This window comes from Pristiophorus japonicus, chromosome 26 (genome assembly GCF_044704955.1).
Source record: "Pristiophorus japonicus isolate sPriJap1 chromosome 26, sPriJap1.hap1, whole genome shotgun sequence".
Classification (NCBI taxonomy): Eukaryota; Metazoa; Chordata; class Chondrichthyes; family Pristiophoridae; genus Pristiophorus; species Pristiophorus japonicus.
Window position 1 is genome coordinate 3454764 of NC_092002.1, and position 20095 is coordinate 3474858.

Sequence of the window (20095 nt, forward strand, 5' to 3'; positions counted from 1 at the left end):
CTGAACGGGCGGTGGGAGCAGATTCTGTAGTAACTTTCAAACCGGGAATTGGATAAATACTTGAAAAGGAAATGTTTGCTGGGCTGTGGGGGAAGAGCGGGGAGTGGGACTGATTGGATCGCTCTGTCACAGAGCCGGCACAGGCACGGTGGGCCCAATGGCGGCCTCCTGTGCTGTAAGATTCAATGGGTCCCACTCGGAACACCGGCCAGTCCTGTCATTCCTGTTCCTGGATGTTGAGAGCCGTGTCTGCATTTCCGTTTGTAATATTTTGTTCCGATATTCAGGATTCCCACTTTGTCAGTCAGCTCTATCGAATGATAATCCCCGGCCGAGAGCTCATTATACAGCGTGCCATTGTGTCGTGCTGCAGTTGGCAGAGGGCATTGGCACGGTCTTTAAGGCTTTGCGTAACCACGGGCAGATCGAATACCCCTCCCCTGCCCTTCCTTCCCTTCCAATTAGTTTCATTCATTTAAAAAAAAAAGACATCTTTTGTAATCGAAACGTGCAACACCCAATGTTTCTCTCTTTCAGTGGATGAAGAATTTGAAGCTGTGTCGTCACAGTTGTTAAAACGTACCCAGGCAATGCTGAACAAATACAGAATGCTGCTGTTCGAGGAGGCCAGGGTAACACATTTCTGCTTTTGCCTTCTGTGCACCATCCCTGGCAGTGAGGGGACACCTTGTGTTGGGAGTGGGGATGGGAGGAAATTGGGTGTCACATTTGATTTGATCTTTCAACTTCCCTTGAGACTGCATTGAAACCCAGAGCAAACTGATTAAATGGATTCACTGTGCAGTACTCAAGTGACGTGGGGTTCAGGTCAGTGTCAACCTCGGGTCCAAGTTGGAGCAGCTCATAGCTCCCTGTGATCAGGAGCTGAATTGGTGCTTCTGCTCGCAGGGCTTCCAGGATGGCGTTGCGGGGGGTGGGGGGAATGGAAGGGGAGTTTATTTTACCACACCAAGGTCTCGTTTGAGTTCCGAGCTGGGGGAAACCTGATTGGGGCAGAGCTGTGGGAGTCTTGCTCTGCATCGAACCCGCGTTGTGACTTAAGACGGGTTGAAAGGGCCCAAAACACACACCCCCCCAGCGAGAGACGCTATTTGACCCCAGAGTACTGAGAGAGGGGATTTGTGAGTCATTGACGATTCTTACGAGGGAGTTGCTGATCAGCAATAACATGTATTTATATTGCGTTTTTAACGTAGTAAAACGTCCCAAGGGGCTTCACAGGCGTGTTATAAGACAAATAATCCATATAAGGAGAAATTCGGGCAAATGAGAAAAAGCTTGGTCAAAGAGGTAAGTTTTAAGGAGCATCTGAAGGGAGGAGAGAGAGGCGGAGAGGTTTAGGGAGGGAGTTCCAGAGCTTGGGGCCCAGGCAACAGAAGGCACGGCCACCGATGGTGGAGCGATTATAATCAGGGATGGTCAGGAGGGCAGAATTAGAGGAGCGCAGAGATCTGGGGGGGGGGGGGGGGGCTGGAGGAGATTAGAGATCGGGAGGAGTGAGGACAATGAGGGATTTGAAAACCAGGATGAGGTTTACAGACGGACGCCTGCACCATCGCTGGAGGCTTGGGGGCGGGGGTGTCTCACTGTGGTACAGTTGAAGTAGAGCAGAGACGGAGCCAGAGCTGACCCAGTTCCTTCCGCTCTGTGGCAACGTGTCGCGGCGGTTGCTGCTGTGCACCGCGTGCGACCGCTGGGCCCAGTGTCTGCCACTCTCGCCTCTTGGGTCAGACGGTTCAGAGTCAAGTCCCACCTCAGGACCTGGATTCCGAACCGAGGCTGCGGCTCCGGTGCAGTAACCGGGGCGGTGCTGCTTTGCCGGTTTGCCTCACACCAGGTGGATGTTAAGATCTCGCGCTGCGGTTTGAAGAAGAGCAGTGCGTTCTCCCGGTTGCAACACTACCACGGTCCCAATCCGAATCGGCACTGACCACCGGTGGAAGCTCGGACCCCGCAGTTTGATGGATCAGCTTGTTAGCAGACCGCTTTCCATGTTTGGAAAGGCCCACTTATTTTCTCCCTAAGGAGATTTGCTCCACTAAAGATGTGCGGTAACTGAGGAGTTTCTGTGTTTTTTTTATTCGTTCCTGGGATGTGGGCGTCGCTGGCAAGGCCGGCATTTATTGCCCATCCCTAATTGCCCCTTGAGAAGGTGGTGGTGAGCTCCTTCTTGAACCGCTGCAGTCCGTGTGGTGAAGGTGTTCCCACAGTGCTGTTAGGGAGGGAGTTCCAGGATTGGGACCCAGCGATGAAGGAACGGCCGATATATTTCCCAGTCGGGATGGTGTGTGACTGGGAGGGGAACGTGGAGGTGGTGGTGTTCCCATGCGCCTGCTGCCCTTGTCCTTCTAGGGGGCAGAGGTCGCGGGTTTGGGAGGTGTTGCCGAAGAAGCCTTGGCGAGTTGCTGCAGTGCATCTTGTAGATGGTACACACTGCAGCCAGGGGGCGCCGGTGGTGGAGGGAGTGAGTGTTGAAGGTGGTGGAGGGAGTGAGTGTGGAAGGTGGTGGATGGGGCGCCAATCTAGTGTTGGAACTGCACTCATTCAGGCAAGTGGAGAGTATATCTTGGTACAAATGCAGTCCTTAAACTGCTCCACAGAGCTGTTGTGGAGCAGCCAGTCCTGGACAATGAGAATTGACAAATTAAAGTACCTCCGACAGTGCAGCACTCCCTTGGTACGAGGCGGGGGAGAATATTAAAGCAGTCAGTATACAGTAGGTTTCTGTGCATGATTCTAGTGAAGTCAGTTGCCATAACAACAGTGGATGAAATTGAGAGAAGGTTAGATTAAGATACGTTCAGACAGAAAGTGTTTCAATATGTAAAATCTTTACATCTAAGGGGAAGGTGTCATTGGCTTTGCATTTTACAATGAAATGATGTATTTCTGAATTTCCAGAGGCTGAGTCCGTCGGCTGAGATGGTGATGATTGACAGGATGTTTATCCAGGAAGAGAAAACCTCCCTTTCCACCGACAAACAACTGGCAAAAGAGAAACCGGGTAAGGCTTATGGCGGTTACCGTAGTATCATTGGTGGTCAGAGAGCAGGACCCACTCCTTTTAAAGGCTGAATCAAGAGTCTGCTGAAGAGTTTGTGGTCTGTCCGATGCTTTCCCAATCCGAGCTGATCCTGCTGGCCTACATAAGGACTAGGAGCAGGAGTCGGCCATTCGGCCCCTCGAACCTGCTCTGCCATTCATTGAGATCATGGCTGACCTTCGACCTCAACTCAACTTCCCTGCACTTCCCCCACATCCCTTGATTCCATTAATATCCAAAAATCTATCGATCTCAGGTTGAATATACTCGAGGACTGAGCCTCCACAGCCCTCTGGGGCAGAGAATTCCAAAGATTCACCACCCTCTGAATGAAGAAGTTTCACCTCATCTCAGTCCTAAATGGCCGACCCCTTATCCTGAGACTGTGAACCCTGGTTCTAGACTCCCCAGCCCGGGGGAAACACCCTCCCTGCATCTACCCTGTCAAGCCCTGTAAGAATTGTGTATGTTTCAATGAGATCACCTCTCATTCTTCTAAACTCTAGAGAATATCGGCCTAGTCTACTCAATCCCTCCTCATAGGACAATCCCCCCCATCCCAGGGATCAGTCTGGTGAACCTTTGCTGCACTCCCTCTGGCAAGTATATCCTTCTTTGGGTAAGGAGACCAAAACCGTACGCAATACTCCAGGTGCCTGTGTTGGCCGGGCTGATTCATTGCCGGGCCGGTCAGTTCCTGGCTGCATGGCCCTCTCTGGACCAGTGCCTGCAGGAGGCTTGTCGCGATGTTGAGAATTGGGAGGGGTTCAGGTGGTCTCTGGTCCTCCGACCAACTCTGCTCTGATTGTGGACACAGACAGGAGGTGAGTGCTGCAAAACCTGTCTCATGTTCTTTGCATTTCACTCTGCCCCTTGCACTAGTGGAGCGACCACTACTGTTTGCCTAGTGCACAGAGTGTGAAATACAACCACAGAATCTTACAGCACAGAATGATTACACGGGATATACGGCACCGACACAGGCCATTGGGCCAACCAGTCCATGCCGCTGTTTGTGCTCCACTCGAGCCTCCTCCCGTCTTTCCCCATCTAAATCTAGCAGCATAACCCTCTATTCCTTTCTCCCCCATGTGTTTATCCAGCCTCCCCTTAAATACATCGATACTATTCACCTCAGCCCCTCCCTGTGGCAGCGAGTTCCACATTCTCATCACTCTCTGGGTAAAGAAGTTTCTCCTGAAATCCTCATTGGATTTCTTGGTGACTATCTTATATTGTTGGCCCCTAGTTATGCTCTTCCCCACAAGTGGAAACACTCTCTGTATCCACTCCATCAAAACCTTTCATCATTTTAACGACCTCTATTAGGTCACCCCTCAGCCTTCTTTATTCAAGAGAAAAGAGACCCAGCCTGTTCATCCTTTCCTGATATGTATACCCTCGCATTTCTGGTATCATCCTCGTAAATCTTCTCTGCACCCTCTCCAGTGCCTCTATATCCTTTTGATAATATGGCGACCAGAACTGTACGCAGTGCTCCAAGTGTGGTCTAACCAAGGTTCCATACAGGTTTAGCATAACTTCAATTCTATAGCTCTGGAAAACAGGAGGCCATTCAGCCCACCGTGCCTGTGCTGGCTCTTTGGAAGAGCAATCGAATTAGTCCCAATAGCCATGTAAGTTTCTCCTTTTCAAGTATTTATTGAATTCTCTATTAAATGTGCTCCCACCGCCCTTTCAGGCAGCGCATTCCAGATCACAACTCGCTGCGTAAAAAAAATTTGTTATGTCTTTGATTCCTCTGGCAATTTAAAAAAAATTAATTGATTATTTAAACTATCTGAAAAGCTTAACATGAAGTTTATACAAGGGATGATTCCACTCAAACCCTGGAGTATGCACAGGTTAATTAATTTGTGTGGTACAATTGTACTTCAGTTACCAGAACAAAATTAAAAATAGTTCTGCTAACCTTGTAAAGTGGGGGAGATAGAAATATCTCCATCTGTACAGATGTGTCGCCATCTGTAAAGAGAAAGAATGTAGACTAGGAAACAACAACTACTATTTGCATTTATATAGCGCCTTTAATGTAGTACAATGTTCCAGGACGCTTCACAGGAGCGATTCTCACATAGAACTTGACACCAAGCCACATAAGGAGATATTAGGGCAGGTGACCTAAAGCTTGGTCAAAGAGGTAGGTTTTGAGGAGCATCTTAAAGGAGGAGAGAGAGGCGGAGAGGTTTAGGGAGGGACTTCGAGCTTGGGGCCCAGGCAGCTGAAGGCACGGCCGCCGATGGTGGTTCAATGGTGTAATAGTGAGCACTCTGGAATCTAAATTCAGCGATCCGGGTTCAAATCTTGGTAAAACCTGAAAAAATGGGCTAAGGTTTGGCAGATGGAATACAATGTCGGAAAGTGTGAGGTCATCCACCTTGGGGGAAAAAAAACAGTAAAAGGGAATATTATTTGAATGGGGAGAAATTACAACATGCTGTGGTGCAGAGGGACCTGGGGGTCCTTGTGCATGAATCCCAAAAAGTTAGTTTGCAGGTGCAGCAGGTAATCAGGAAGGCGAATGGAATGTTGGCCTTCATTGCGAGAGGGATGGAGTACAAAAGCAGGGAGGTCCTGCTGCAACTGTACAGGGTATTGGTAAGGCCGCACCTGGAGTACTGCGTGCAGTTTTGGTCACCTTACTTAAGGAAGGATATACTAGCTTTGGAGGGGGTACAGAAACGATTCACTAGGCTGATTCCGGAGATGAGGGGGTTACCTTATGATGATAGATTGAGTAGACTGGGTCTTTACTCGTTGGAGTTCAGAAGGATGAGGGGTGATCTTATAGAAACATTTAAAATAATGAAAGGGATAGACAAGATAGAGGCAGAGAGGTTGTTTCCACTGGTCGGGGATACTAGAACTAGGAGGCACAGCCTCAAAATACGGGGGAGCCAATTTAAAACCGAGTTGAGAAGGAATTTCTTCTCCCAGAGGGTTGTGAATCTGGAATTCTCTGCCCAAGGAAGCAGTTGAGGCTAGCTCATTGAATGTATTCAAGTCACAGATAGATAGATTTTTAACCAATAAGGGAATTAAGGGTTACGGGGAGCGGGCGGGTAAGTGGAGCTGAGTCCACGGCCAGATCAGCCATGATCTTGTTGAATGGCGGAGCAGGCTCGAGGGGCTAGATGGCCTACTCCTGTTCCTAATTCTTATGTTCTTATGTAAATCGGGGGATGCGAAAGAGGGCAGAATTGGAGGAGTGCAGAGATCTCGGGGGGGGTTGTGGGACCAAAGGAGATTAGAGGTCGGGAGGGGGTCATGGAGGGATTTGAAAACCAGAATGAGAAATTTAAGATCGAGATGTTGCTGGGGAGGAATGGAGAGGGAAGGAAATGGTTATAATTTTTTTTAAAGTTTACAAATTTAAATTCTTGCATTTTTCTCCCACCGTAGATGAATACGTGGCATCTTCCTCCAGATCCCACGGTCTTGCTACCTCTTCTCCATCCCCCTCCTGTAACGTTTCGACAGCTTCAATGGAAACCCCTCGAATTCCCTCGATCAAAACCGCCACACCGATCCACCCAACCAAATTGGTCATCAAGCACGCGGGAGGATCGCCTTCCGTGTCGTGGGCCAAGGCCTCGCCATCGCTGGATGGAGACGACGACACCCTTCACACCCGAAGCAGGCCTCCTCCAATGAAGACCTACGAGGCGCGCAGCAGGATTGGCTTGAAGCTGAAGATCAAGCAGGAAGCCGGGCTCAGCAAAGTGGTTCACAATACGGCGCTTGACCCGGTCCATCAAGCCGTCTCCAAGAGCTCGGTGATCAAAAGCACCGAGTGCCCGGTGGTCACCAGTGTCGGTCAGATGAACGGAACCCTTGATCACACAACGGCGTCCCCCGTCGAGAAACAGTCGCCTCGCAGCGCCAACTATTGCAAGCTACCGCCACGCAAGACTTACAGGGACAACGTGCAGTCGCTTTCGGCTAACCGGACTGCTATTAACCCATCTCAGGGTGGGCCCGTCAGGGCGGAGGACAGCAGGAGAGAAACATTACCTAAGTGCGAGGTAGCTTCCAAAAGTGTCATAGCCACGTGCAAATCTGTGGAGAGTCCAAAGGTGAGGACTGGGCGAGGCAGGCCCGAGGATGGCCCGAAGGTCTCGAGCTTCAGTAAGAAGGCTCGAACACATACGAACCTTCTGCCTCCCAAGTCGGAGGAGCCCCCCGGAGGGAAAGCGGACGATGGCGCCGGCACACTCATGAAGGAGCTGTCAGACGTTGAGGACGAGCTAATGCACGGCGTCATCAAAGCAGAGCCTCCCGACGGGTCCTGGGAACTGACGCTCCCGCCCGCCAAGCGGAGCAAGTCAGAGTCGTTCGACATGGACAATGCCAGCTTCTCCAGCGACAGCCCTCAGGACGACACGTTGAACGAGCATTTGCAGAGCGCCATCGACAGTATCCTGAACTTGAGGCAGCCGCAGTCTGTGTCCGTAGCCCAGAACCCGGTGTCGTCTCCGTACAATTCCTCAGAGCTGAACTCTTCACCCTTTTCCCCCACTCCCCACTCAGACAGCTATCTTGCACCCAATCACAATGGAGGCCTTGGAGCTAGAACTTACACTAGATGACTCAGTCGGTTTGACTAGTACTTTATCCCAATGTTGGTACGATGGCTGTGCTGTAGAACCACAACACAGCTCATTAAAGAGATGATATCCCTTTATGTGAACCTACCTTGGTGGCATTTTGTAAACATTGCATCCTAAAAGGATCTTGCTCAGTACATTCTTGAGGCTTTTAACATTAGTGAAAGATGCATTGATAACCCTCCAGTGTAACCTGTGGTGAGAGTGCCGCCTCTCACGGGGCTTGTTCCTTTTCTAACAGGTCGGTTGGAAGTGGCACAGGGTGGGGGTTAGGGATGATACAACTTGCCTTTTGGGGCCCCGTGTCCTTGCGTTTGTTTAAAGACAAAAGGGCGAAGCAACCTAAAGATGTGGAACATGAGAGGCGGTTAGTGATGAATTTAAATGGCTAACTAGATGATTGACCAATATACCTTAACCAAAAAAAACAAATCCACATCCATAGGGTTTGTGTCTTCCTTGGAGTGTGTGCACAGTCCGCTCTGATTGTGGAAACCTTCAGCGACGTTAATGGAGACCAAAGTGCCAGTAACACGAATGAAATGGATTCTCCTCCCCCCCCCCCCCCCCCCCCCCGGTCTGTCCCGTCTCCACTCTGAGAAGATAGAATTGAGTCGTGACTCTGCTCCCTGCTTGGCCCAAGGAGCCATGTTGGTCCTTCTCACCAGCTGCAGATGCTGGAAGCGATATCGAGCTGGCATCTGGGAATAGGCACCCTTGTGGCGCTGGTCACGCTGTGACCATCTCGGCACGTTCTTTGGACCTTGACCCAGGATTCCGTGCCCCCTCGGTATGGGCGTGAGCTGCATTTATTTTTAACATCGCCTTTAATGTTTTTGTTGCCTTTTATGTAAACTTCCCTGCAACTCCAGCCTTGGTTAAATCCTCAATTCTTTCTTGAACCGCCCTCCCCGCCACCGCAATAAATGCAGGTCTTGGGTGGGAGGATGGTTTGATGGAAGAGACCTGCTCCTGATCGATACGGGGACTCCCTGTGCCCTGTTCCCCACCTCTCTCAAACCCTGGCTTTCAGAAGATGCTCTCATTGCCATTATCAACTCTGGCTGGACGCATTCCAGGAGGTTTCATCGGGGGACCCTTGTTGTCCCCAACTGCCCCGCCATTGGTCAACCGACACGTCCATCCTCACAGAACCCCCACCCCATTGGTCAAGCGATGCGCTCATCCTCACAGCCCCGCCCCCGTGCTTCCGCCATTGGTCAAGCGATGCATCCATCCTCACACTTTACCACCTTCCACAACCAATCGGAAAACGAACACTCTTTGTTGCCCGATTGGAAGGTTGTTGACGGCCAGTCAAACCGCCTTTCTTTCCCCACCCACCCCCCCCAACAATGTCCAATATTTTTACAATTAATAAATGAAAGTGTTCAAAGCAAATGGCGCAGGGGGGGGGGGGGAACGGGAAACGGGACATTTTTTTTTAAAACACCCCCGTGATTTTCCTCCCGGGTTTTGCAGTGTCCTCCAGATTAATCTTGAATTCCTGGAGACTCCAGAGGCCAATCCTGGAGGGTTGGGAAACCAAAACCTCACTCCTCATTTGAAAAATAAATTGAAACTTAAGTTTGACCACAAAACTCTTAAGAACAACCCACGTAGAGGTTTCGGGCTGGTGTTACTGTGACGCCTTTCACTCAAATCTGCCGGCTTTAAGTTGTGGCATAGTTGGCTGGAACTTGGGAACCACCACAGCCTTGGGCCAGTGTTTCCTGGTCGGAGAAAGGGAAATTGAATATCAACCATCGCGCACTTTCAATCTGACACCTGACATTGGCCAAGCACTTAATGGGGGTTGCGAATTGCACCGACTCAGACCTCCCCATGACTGTCAGAGACTACTTGAGGCAAAATGGGGGAAAGTGAAAGGTGAGCTGGGAAAGTTAGGTGAAGGCTTAAAGTCTACATGTGTATATATATATATATATATATATATATATATATATTTATATTCTGAATTCTCTCTTTTATAGTCTATTGCAAAATTGATGTAAATAGGCAGCTTGCAGGTCGGTTAATTTTTTTTCCCCCCAATTGAAATTGGAAAACCAGTCAGCTTACATCGGTGATTGCAGGGTGGTTCGGCTTTGGTGAGTTAATTCAGAGGTTTCACCGGTGGGAGAGGGAGAATTGCAGGATTTGGTCCGTGATTGAATGTGTTTGCAATCCTAAGCTGTTGCGCTATGTTGGAATGATGTAGCTGCGATATAGCAGAAGGAAATATACCCCACGTTTCCTCTTGAGCGAGATGGTAATGGGAGATGTAGGGCAGAATGGTCTGTGGTGTCATCTTAATGAGAAATATCCAGTCTCTGTTCTTGTAAGTCCTGTGGGTTATAGTTTCCTCTGTGTAAGAACATAAGAAATAGGAGCAGGAGTCGGCCATTCGGCCCCTCGAGCCTGCTCCACCATTCAATAAGATCACGGCTGATCTTCGACCTCAACTCCATTTCCCCGCCCAATCCCTCGATTCCCTGAGATTCCAAAAATCTATCGATCCCAGCCTTGAATATACTCAACGACTGAGCCTCCCCAGCCCTCTGGGGCAGAGAATTCCAAAGATTCACCACCCTCTGAAGACATTCCTCCTCATCTCAGTCCTAAATGGCCGACCCCTTATCCTGAGACTGTGACCCCTGGTTCTAGACTCCCCAGCCCGGGGGGAAACATCCTCCCTGCATCTACCCTGTCAAGCCCCCTCAGAATCCTGTAGGTTTCAATGAGGTCATCTCTCATTCTTCTAAACTCCAGAGATTATAGGCCCAATCTACTCAATCTTGCCTTCTAACCCTTTCATCCCAGGAATCAATCTGCGAGTGTGCCTCTGTGTCTGCGAGTGTGTCTATCTGTCTCGTGTGTGTATGTGTGTGTGTGTGTGAGACTGAGTCTGTGTGTGTGTGTATCTGTCTATGTGTGACTGTGAGTCTGTGTGTGTGTGTATCTGTCTATGTGTGACTGTGAGTCTGTGTGTGTGTGTGAGAATCTGATTGTCTGTGTCTGTGTGTGTGTGTGTGTCTCTATCTGTGTGTGTGTGTGACTGAGTCTGTGTGTGTGTATCTGTCTGTGTGTGACTGAGTCTGTGTGTGTGTGTGTGTGTGAGAATCTGAGTGTCTGTGTGTGTGTGTGTGTCTCTGTGTGTGTGTGTGTGTATGACTGAGTCTGTGTGTGTGTATCTGTCTGTGTGTGACTGTGAGTCTGTGTGTGTGTGTGTGTCTCTAAAGACAATCTTTTATTTAACTGCGTGGTTTAGAAGGAAGCAGTTAGTGCAAGTTGTTTTCAGATGTAGCGTACTGAGTGGGGAGACTGACCGAGAGGCAATCACAGTCTGCAGCCGATATCTTTTTAAAACTTTGTTTTTAATACGCAGGGTTCTGTGTCTTTGTATCAGGGAGGTAATGGTGGAGCAGCATGGACAGAATTAGACCCAGCGTATGGCGTGGGAAGCTTTAGCACCCAGCAGTAGGTTTGTACCCCGGCAGCTCAGCACACTGGACAAGGTACTTTAGTTAGAAAATTGTCTCCAGTTGCACCTAGTTCATGTCAGTATGTGCAGGTTATCGACGTGTTCGTATTTCTCTGCTGTCATAAACCCATACTGCAGGAGCCCTGGTGATGTTATCTCCCCCCCCCCCCCACCCAGTGTTGATCGCCACTTGACATCTCGGCTATATTGATTTTATTGATTTGGAAGGTGGGGAGAGAGGAGACAATTTCCTACCATGATGAACAAAAGGGTGGGTGCTGATGGATGTTGGGGCAGTTTCTGCAGGCGGGTGCAGTCCTCAAACACACGGGGGTGGAGTTCTTTATAATTCACCTCCTGCATGGCCAATATTTTCAATCGATTAATTTGAACGAGTGTTGCTCAGGAGATTAAGGACTCTCTGAAACCCAGGGTCACTCAGAGAATGTTGTGCAGAATTATTGCAGCTTGTTGATCTAAACTCCTGAGACTGCACACAAGGTGAAGGGACGTTCTGTTGCAGAATTGTGTTTATGCGTGTCCATCCTCTGTCTCTCTCTGTCTGGGTTTCTGTCTATTTCTCTCTGTCTCTCTGTCTGGGTTTCTCTGTCTGTCTCTCTCTTTCTCATTGTCTGTGTTTCTGTCTGTCTGTGTTTCTATGTTTCTTTGTGTCTGTGAGTCTCTTTGCCTGTTTCTGTGTATATCTTGTCTTTCTATATGTTTCTCTCTCTGTCTCTCTTTCTGTCTCTGTCTATGTTTCTATGTCTCTCTCTTTGTTTGTCTTTGTATGTGTCTCTATCTCTGTTTCTATATGTTTCTCTGTCTCCCTGTCTGTCTCTGTCTCTGTGTCTGTGTCTCTATCTCTGTTTCTATATGTTTCTCTCTGTATGTCTGTGTGTGTTTGTGTCTTTCTCTTTCTCTTCCCCCACTTCCTTTCAACTCTGGAAATGCTCTCAAACACACAGGGGACCTGTTTGCAAATTCTACACCACACTTGGAATTCTCTCTGCTTTTAAGCGTGCTCATAGGATGCAACGGGGAGACGGGACTTGTTTTAGAACCCACAAGTGGGGTGACCTGTTAAATGATCCTTCGCACCACAAGGAGGATTGTAATTCACCCTCTGCTCTGTGGGTGTTCAGCTCGTACTGTGCGTTACAGTAATAATTGGAACAAAAAATTTTGAATGTTAATTATGTTCGTTAAAGGGTTGGTTTCAGCATGAGCTATTAGTTGAGAGAGTACTGGGCGAGAGGGGTCCGTGGAGACTTGCTAAGACTATTGATGTGTGCTTTGAATTTTTATCCTTTGAATATTCTCTTCAAAACAATGGGGCCGGGAGGAATGGTCCAGAAATATCAAGTGAGTGGACCTCCCTGATGTGGAAGCCTATTTCTTGAAAGCACCATTGTGAATATTAATTGGGTTTTTTTTGCACTTACTAGCGGGACTCACTTTATTCTAGTCTGTGCCAACTCGAAACGTGTATCATAAAGCTGTCCTTTTTTTATTTTATAAACATCTCTCCTCTCCTAATTATGTTCCATTTTCTGCATGAATTTTGTCACATTTTGTATTTTCTATGGTGCCGTTTTGATTAAACATCCGTAACTTTTGCCAGACATCGTCCAGTGACGGTGAAAGCACACTTACATATTAATCGACAACATTGTGAAAGTCTGAATTGCAGACTTTTTAAAAAAAAACGTGATGGTATTTTATTTGTTTTTGCAACGGTGTCCAGTGCTCATTCTCCGTGTAAACCTAGACAGCGAGTGCCAGTCGGCTATTCAACTGCAGTGTGCGTCATCTGAGCCCGATCCTGTCCTTGTTCGCTGTCCAGCAGTGGATCGGGACTTGGCCCCCCTCCCATCCCGTCTGCCTCGGAATTCCTGAGTAATCATAGAGATTTACAGCACAGAAAGGGGCCGTTCGGCCCATCGTGTCTGCTCCGGCCCACAAAGAACTATCCAGCCTAATCCCACTTTCCAGCTCTCGGTCCGTAGCCCTGTGGGTTACAAGTGCACATCCAAGTACTTTTTAAATGTGGTGAGGGTTTCTGCCTCTACCACCCTTTCAGGCAGTGAGTTCCAGACCCCCACCACCCTCTGGGTGAATAAGGTTCCCCTGAACTCCCCTCTAATCCTCCAACCAATTACTTTAAATCTTTGCCCCCTGGTTATTCACACCTCAGCTAAGGGAAAATAGGCCCTTCCTATCCACTCCAGGACCCTCATAATCTTGGGGAGAGGGGGGAAAGCCACTCTTTCCTGTCCAGCGACCCCCTCCTGTGAAGTAGGTGGCCATGGGGTGAGCGCAGGGTCAGACCTGGTTGTGACACCCCCCCCTGGTCTCTGACACTCACTGTCGAGTCTTGCTCGTGTAGAATGGCCACTAGGGCGAGGTGGCTGAGGGGGGGTACACATTGAACCCGAACCCCAGCAAGCGACCCTTTCCCGGGAACGTGGGAGGGGGGGTGCGGAATATTAGTGAGAGAAACAAAATCATAAAAGGCTGCGGAGTCGTCCTGACAAATTTCTACGTTTTAAAATTACTAGATCAAGATATCCGCTGCATTTCCAAACTTCTCCCATAGCTGAGGGCATCTACCGACTGGGCAGGAACCCGATGAAAAACCGGTGTTGCTTTCAGCGCAGAGCCGAGCCCTTCTCTGATCCCCTTCCGACAGGGCACAAGCACTGCCCGTTCCTTGTGTTAAACCGTGCCGTGCCCAGTTGAACTTTTTGTGGTCTCATCAGGACCAGCTGGTACATACCCTGCCCGGATTTTAAGCACCGATCTCTCGATGGCGTTGAGATGTTTTTTTTAATTCTTTTATTTAAAAAAAATTCTATTCCCTTCTCTCCATTTCTGCCTCATCCGTGTGTGTTTCTCTTTCCTCCCCTTTTGTGCTCGTGTTTCTTCCCCTCCATCATGAGCCTCTCCCTCCCTCCCACGCTCTCTGCCTCTCGCGCTCTCTCTCCCTCCCTCCCACGCTCTCTGCCTCTCGCGCTCTCCCTCCCTCCCTCCCCTCTCCCTCCCTCCGATTCTCCCTTCCCTCCCTCCCTTCCTCCCTCCCTTCCTCCCTCTCCTCCCCTCCCTCTCCTCCCCTCCCCCTCGCTCACGCTCTACCACATTGTGCCATGAATGAAGGAATGTGCCAGTTATTCGAAGAGTTCTGTAACTCCCATTTTAAAAGCTGGAGTTTGTAGTTGCCTTAACTAAATTGGGCCAGTTACAGTAGAGTTACTCTGTATCTAACTCGTGCTGTACCTGCCTTGGGAGTGTTTGATGGGGCAGTGTAGAGGGAGCTTTACTCTGTATCTAACCCCCTGTACCTGCCCTGGGAGTGTTTGATGGGGCAGTGTAGAGGGAGCTTTACTCTGTATCTAACCCATGCTGTACCTGCCCTGGGAGTGTTTGATGGGACAGTGTAGAGGGAGCTTTACTCTGTATCTAACCCCGTGCTGTACCTGCCCTGGGAGTGTTTGATGGGACAGTGTAGAGGGAGCTTTACTCTGTATCTAACCCCGTGCTGTACCTGCCCTGGGAGTGTTTGATGGGACAGTGTAGAGGGAGCTTTACTCTGTATCTAACCCCATGCTGTACCTGCCCTGGGAGTGTTTGATGGGACAGTGTAGAGGGAGCTTTACTCTGTATCTAACCCCATGCTGTACCTGCCCTGGGAGTGTTTGATGGGACAGTGTAGAGGGAGCTTTACTCTGTATCTAACCCCGTGCTGTACCTGCCCTGGGAGTGTTTGATGGGACAGTGTAGAGCGAGCTTTACTCTGTATCTAACCCCGTGCTGTACCTGCCCTGGGACTGTTTGATGGGACAGTGTAGAGGGAGCTTTACTCTGTATCTAACCCCGTGCTGTACCTGCCCTGGGAGTGTTTGATGGGACAGTGTAGAGGGAGTGTTTGGAGAGACTAAATGTCCAAAATAAAAGATTGTCCTTTCCCCAGCACTAATATCCCTCGTATTAAGCATAAATATCTTTTTTTTTTAAAAGGAAAAGAAACACATTAAAATATGTTGACTTTACTGTAAGATCCGTGCAATGGATTTTTAATAATTGACTTATTCGGAAGCACCACAGTTTGGGGGGGAGCATTGTTTCCAGGTTTACAACTGAAATAGGCTGTGACTTATATATACGGGATGTAGGGCAATCTCTCTGAGCGTGCAGGAGCAGTGTTGTAGTATTTCTAGTTGCAGTTGTGCGGATTATTTTCGAATATGCCCTCGCTCCCTGGGGCCGAGGAGGGGGGGTGCTTTAGTGAGAGTGACGGATCAGGAAACCACTTGTCTGTAGCCATGATGCCAGTTGTGAGTTTGCAGCCGAGCAGGGATGGATACGTGGCCGGTTTCTCTGCCTGGACTCGATCGGGTGGGGAAGGAGTGGTATACGATGACAAACAAGACGGTTCTGATTTAGGAATGAGCTGAGTGGAGGTGTTGATTCCAGGGGCCATTGTAACATGGTTTGACAAGACCTGTTGAGAGCTGAAAGCACCCTGCTACTGTGCGGAGATCCCGTTCGAACCCAGTGAGAACAGGCTGGCTGGATTCCAGTAACTATTGTACTGTTGCCCCAGGTTAATAACGGTTGTGATTTAGGTGTTACCCAGTCCTGCTCACTGACCAGTGGCCCCCCCGTTTGTTCATTCAAGCATGGCTCCATCGGTAGAGAATCACGTTAATGAGAAATGGATCCCTGCCTCTTAGTTAGATACAGAGCTGAAAGGCCCTTTCTTCCATTCCATCCGTCCAGAACCACACTACCCCGCCATGATTAAGGCTTTTGTCCGCACTCCCCTGCCCGAGGTCCACACCACGTGTCGGTCACTCTGCGTAGAAGCTTCTGTTATCAATCCTAAACTTGCCTTTCTTGAGTTTGAACCTTGTTGCCTTTACTGTCGCGATTTAGTTTGAAGCGTTGTCGCTGGCTTTGTCTGTCTTGCCACCTTTACCGGTCTTGCAACACCTCCCGTGAGCCTCCTCCCTCTGGGCCTCCTCCTTTCATTGCACGGCGGGAGGGAATCCCAGACCGTGCTCCCAGCGAACATCTAAGTGTTCATCGGCAGCAGGGACATTGGGAATGGTCAGGTCCTGAAAACCCCAGTGTCTGAAGGACTGCGTGTGTGTTTCAGGGTAACAGCAGCCCCCCAGTGGAGCAATGCTGAGTCGAATGAAGGTGGTGGCGGTGATCTCGATCTCGGGAGCTATGCCATTAAGTGCTGTGGCCACGGTGTCGCGTCTTTCAGGCAAAAGTTGGGGCCTGGAAAATTGGGAGCAATATTTTCCTGTTGGGCAAATAACGTGAATTCAGAGTTTGATTTTTGTGGGGGGGGGGATTTTCTTCAAACGACCACTTGGTGTTACACAGCTCCCAGCTCTCCTCTGCGTACCAACAACTCTCTGAGCCAGCAGATTCTGTGCGCGCGCGTCTGTCCGGGTATTTAAAGGGATACTGTCTCTTTTCAGGAACCAGCTGATTTAATTCCACCTTTCGAAACACCGAACAAAACAAAAATAGAAAAATCACACGTCACAAACAAAGCCGCTCACTCACTCGCCTTTCTAACCCCAATGTTCCTGTGAGCTGTCTCAAACTATTTCCGGGGGGGTCGGGAGGGGAGGGGAGGGGGAGGGGGCGGGGGCTGTGGTGCCATCACTTTCTGCCTAAGGTTTTTCACCTGCAGACCAAGATGATTGTATATATAATATTGAAAATAGGTCTCATCAATTTGTTATACTGTTTAAAAAAAGAAAAGTTTTTTTTGTTTTTTGGAGAGGTTATTTTCACCAGAATGTTCCGGGGGCCTTAACCTGAGCATCGTGGGGACGATCGGTGTTCTGTCAATAATGAAGGATGGCGATTCAAAGTACCGTGACTTTTGATGTCCCTGTCCGCTGTATAGGCTAAATCTGCTACTCTAAAACAAGTGAACATTTTTGTACACATTTATATTACGCTATTTATTAAACAAAATGTTTTGTAATAAAGAATAAAATCTTAAAAGAAGCACAAAAGCTGCCTCCTTTTTTCCGCACCAGTGTTCTCTCCCCTTCCAGCTTTTGTTCCATGGAGTCTCCAATTTTATTAGAAATTGGAACAAGTGCAGAGCTCCAGACGGTGTATCTGCAGTCACTGGACCAATGTAGACCCGGGGTCACTGGGCCCATCTACACCCGGGGTCACTGGGCCCATCTACACCCGGGGTCACTGGGCCCATCTACACCCGGGGTCACTGGGCCCATCTACACCCGGGGTCACTGGGCCCATCTACACCCGGGGTCACTGGGCCCATCTACACCCGGGGTCACTGGGCCCATCTACACCCGGGGTCACTGGGCCCATCTACACCCGGGGTCACTGGGCCCATCTACACCCGGGGTCACTGGGCCCAATGTAGACTCGGGGTCACTGGGCCCAATGTAGACCCGGGGTTACTGGGCCAATGTAGACCCGGGGTCACTGGGCCAATGTAGACCCGGGGTCACTGGGCCCATATACGCCCGGGGTCACTGGGCCCATATACGCCCGGGGTCACTGGGCCCATATACGCCCGGGGTCACTGGGCCAAGCTACGCCCGGGGTCACTGGGCCCATATACGCCTGGGGTCACTGGTTTTCTCTACGCCCGGGTTCACTGGGTCAACATACACCCGGGGTCACTGGGTCCATCTACAACCGGGGTCACTGGGTCTCTCTACACCCGGGGTCACTGGGCCCATATACGCCCGGGGTCACTGGGCCCATATACGCCCGGGGTCACTGGGCCCATATACGCCCGGGGTCACTGGGCCCATATACGCCCGGGGTCACTGGGCCCATATACGCCCGGGGTCACTGGGCCCATATACGCCCGGGGTCACTGGGCCCATATACGCCCGGGGTCACTGGGCCTCTCTACGCCCGGGGTCACTGGGCCCATATACGCCCGGGGTCACTGGGCCCATATACGCCCGGGGTCACTGGGCCCATATACGCCCGGGGTCACTGGGCCCATATACGCCCGGGATCACTGGGCCCCATATACGCCCGGGGTCACTGGGCCCCATATACGCCCGGGGTCACTGGGCCCATATACGCCCGGGGTCACTGGGCCCATATACGCCCGGGGTCACTGGGTTTCTCTACGCCCGGGGTCACTGGGTCAACATACATCCGGGGTCACTGGGTCAACATACATCAGGGATCACTGGGTCCATCTACATTCGGGGTCATTGGGTCTCTCTACACCTGGGGTCACTGGGTCAACATACGCCCGGGGTCACTGGGTCCATCTACACCCGGGGTCACTGGGTCAACACACCCGGGGTCACTGGGCCCATCTACACCCGGGGTCACTGGGTCAACATACGCCCGGGGTCACTGGGGGTCTCTACGCCCGGGGTCATTGGGCCCATATACGCCCGGGGTCACTGGGCCTATATACGCCCGGGGTCACTGGGTTTCTCTACGCCCGGGGTCACTGGGTCAACATACATCCGGGGTCACTGGGTCCATCTACATTTGGGGTCATTGGGTCTCTCTACACCTGGGGTCACTGGGTCAACATACGCCCGGGGTCACTGGGTCCATCTACACCCGGGGTCACTGGGCCCATCTACACCCGGGATCACTGGGTCAACATACGCCCGGGGTCACTGGGTCTCTCTACAGCAGGGGTCACTGGGCCCATCTACACACTGGGTCAACATACGCCCGGGGTCACTGGGGGTCTCTACGCCCGGGGTCACTGGGTCAACATACTCCCGAGGTCACTGGGTCTCTCTACGCCCGAGGTCACTGGGTCTCTCTACGCCCGGGGTCACTGGGTCTCTCTACACCTGGGGTCACTGGGTCAACATACGCCCGAGGTCACTGGGTCTCTCTACACCTGGGGTCACTGGGCGAATATCACTCGCCAAACGGTCACTGCGTATTTAGGATCACTCCTCCCGCCCCGTGTTGCTCCTGTCACCATCTGATCTTCCCACTCTGGTCTGTTATTTGTTTCCCCCTCTACCTCTTTGCTGTTGGAGGCAGAAGCCCCTCCCTAAACCCCTCCGTCTCGCTACATCTCTCCGCACCTTTTAAATTACCCTTAAAAGCTTCCTCTGAAGCAGCACCTGCAGTCACCCCCCCCCTCCCCCCACCCCCCACCAATCTTCTTCCCGCTCCCCATCCCCACCCCACTCGGCCTGATACCCAGGTGTGAGGTGCTTGGTCCATTTTGCTGCGATAACGGTGTTTAATAAATCCAAGCTGTTCAGATTGATGGTAACTTTCCGAACTGGTGTTGCACAGATATTCTCACCTGGAGCAACGCTGCCCTCTGCTGGTACAAGCACTACTGCAGAGCTCAAAAAGTCTCAATCATAGAATCACAGGAGTAGGCCATTCCGTCCATCGTGCCCATGCTGGGTATTTCAAAGAGCAATCCCAGCAGTCCCACTTTCCCCACAGCCCTGCAAATGTTCCCACTTCAAGAATTTATCCAATTGCCTTTCTACTTTTCCGCTGCCCAATTCAAGCTTTGTTTCCCTCCCCACAATCTGCTCCCACCGCCCTTTCGGGCAGCGCCCTCCAGATCCAACAATCGCTGTGTAACTTTTTTTCCTCATTTCCTCATTATCTTAAATCTGTGACCCCCTAGTTCCTGGTCCTCCTGCCACTAGGAACAGTTCCCTCCTTGTTAACTCTTATCCAAACACGTCATGATTTTGAACACCTCTATCGAATCTCCCCGTAACCCTCTCTGCTCCAAGGAAAACAACCCCAGCTCTTCCAGTCCTTCCACGTAACTCAAGTCCCTCATCACTGGTACCATTCCAGTAAGTCTCCTCTGCACCCGTTCCAAGGCCTTGTCATTTTTCCTAAAGTGCGATGCCCAGAATTGGACACAGTACTCTAGCTTTGGCCAGA

General features: G+C 50.5%; 1 protein-coding gene across 6 annotated transcripts in view; it reads left to right on the forward strand.

Annotated features, from left to right (window-relative positions):
* LOC139239121 (BRD4-interacting chromatin-remodeling complex-associated protein-like) overlaps positions 1–7769 on the forward strand; it is a 111216-nt gene extending 103447 nt beyond the window's left edge. For all 6 annotated transcript variants that reach the window (XM_070867661.1, XM_070867660.1, XM_070867663.1 and 3 more), the window contains 3 exons: positions 538–632; positions 2923–3025; positions 6488–7769. In XM_070867661.1, coding sequence (XP_070723762.1) covers positions 538–632; positions 2923–3025; positions 6488–7674 — 1385 coding nt within the window. In that variant the 3' untranslated portion in view covers positions 7675–7769. The remainder of the gene's footprint in view (positions 1–537; positions 633–2922; positions 3026–6487) is intronic.
* The last annotated feature ends 12326 nt before the right edge of the window (positions 7770–20095 follow it).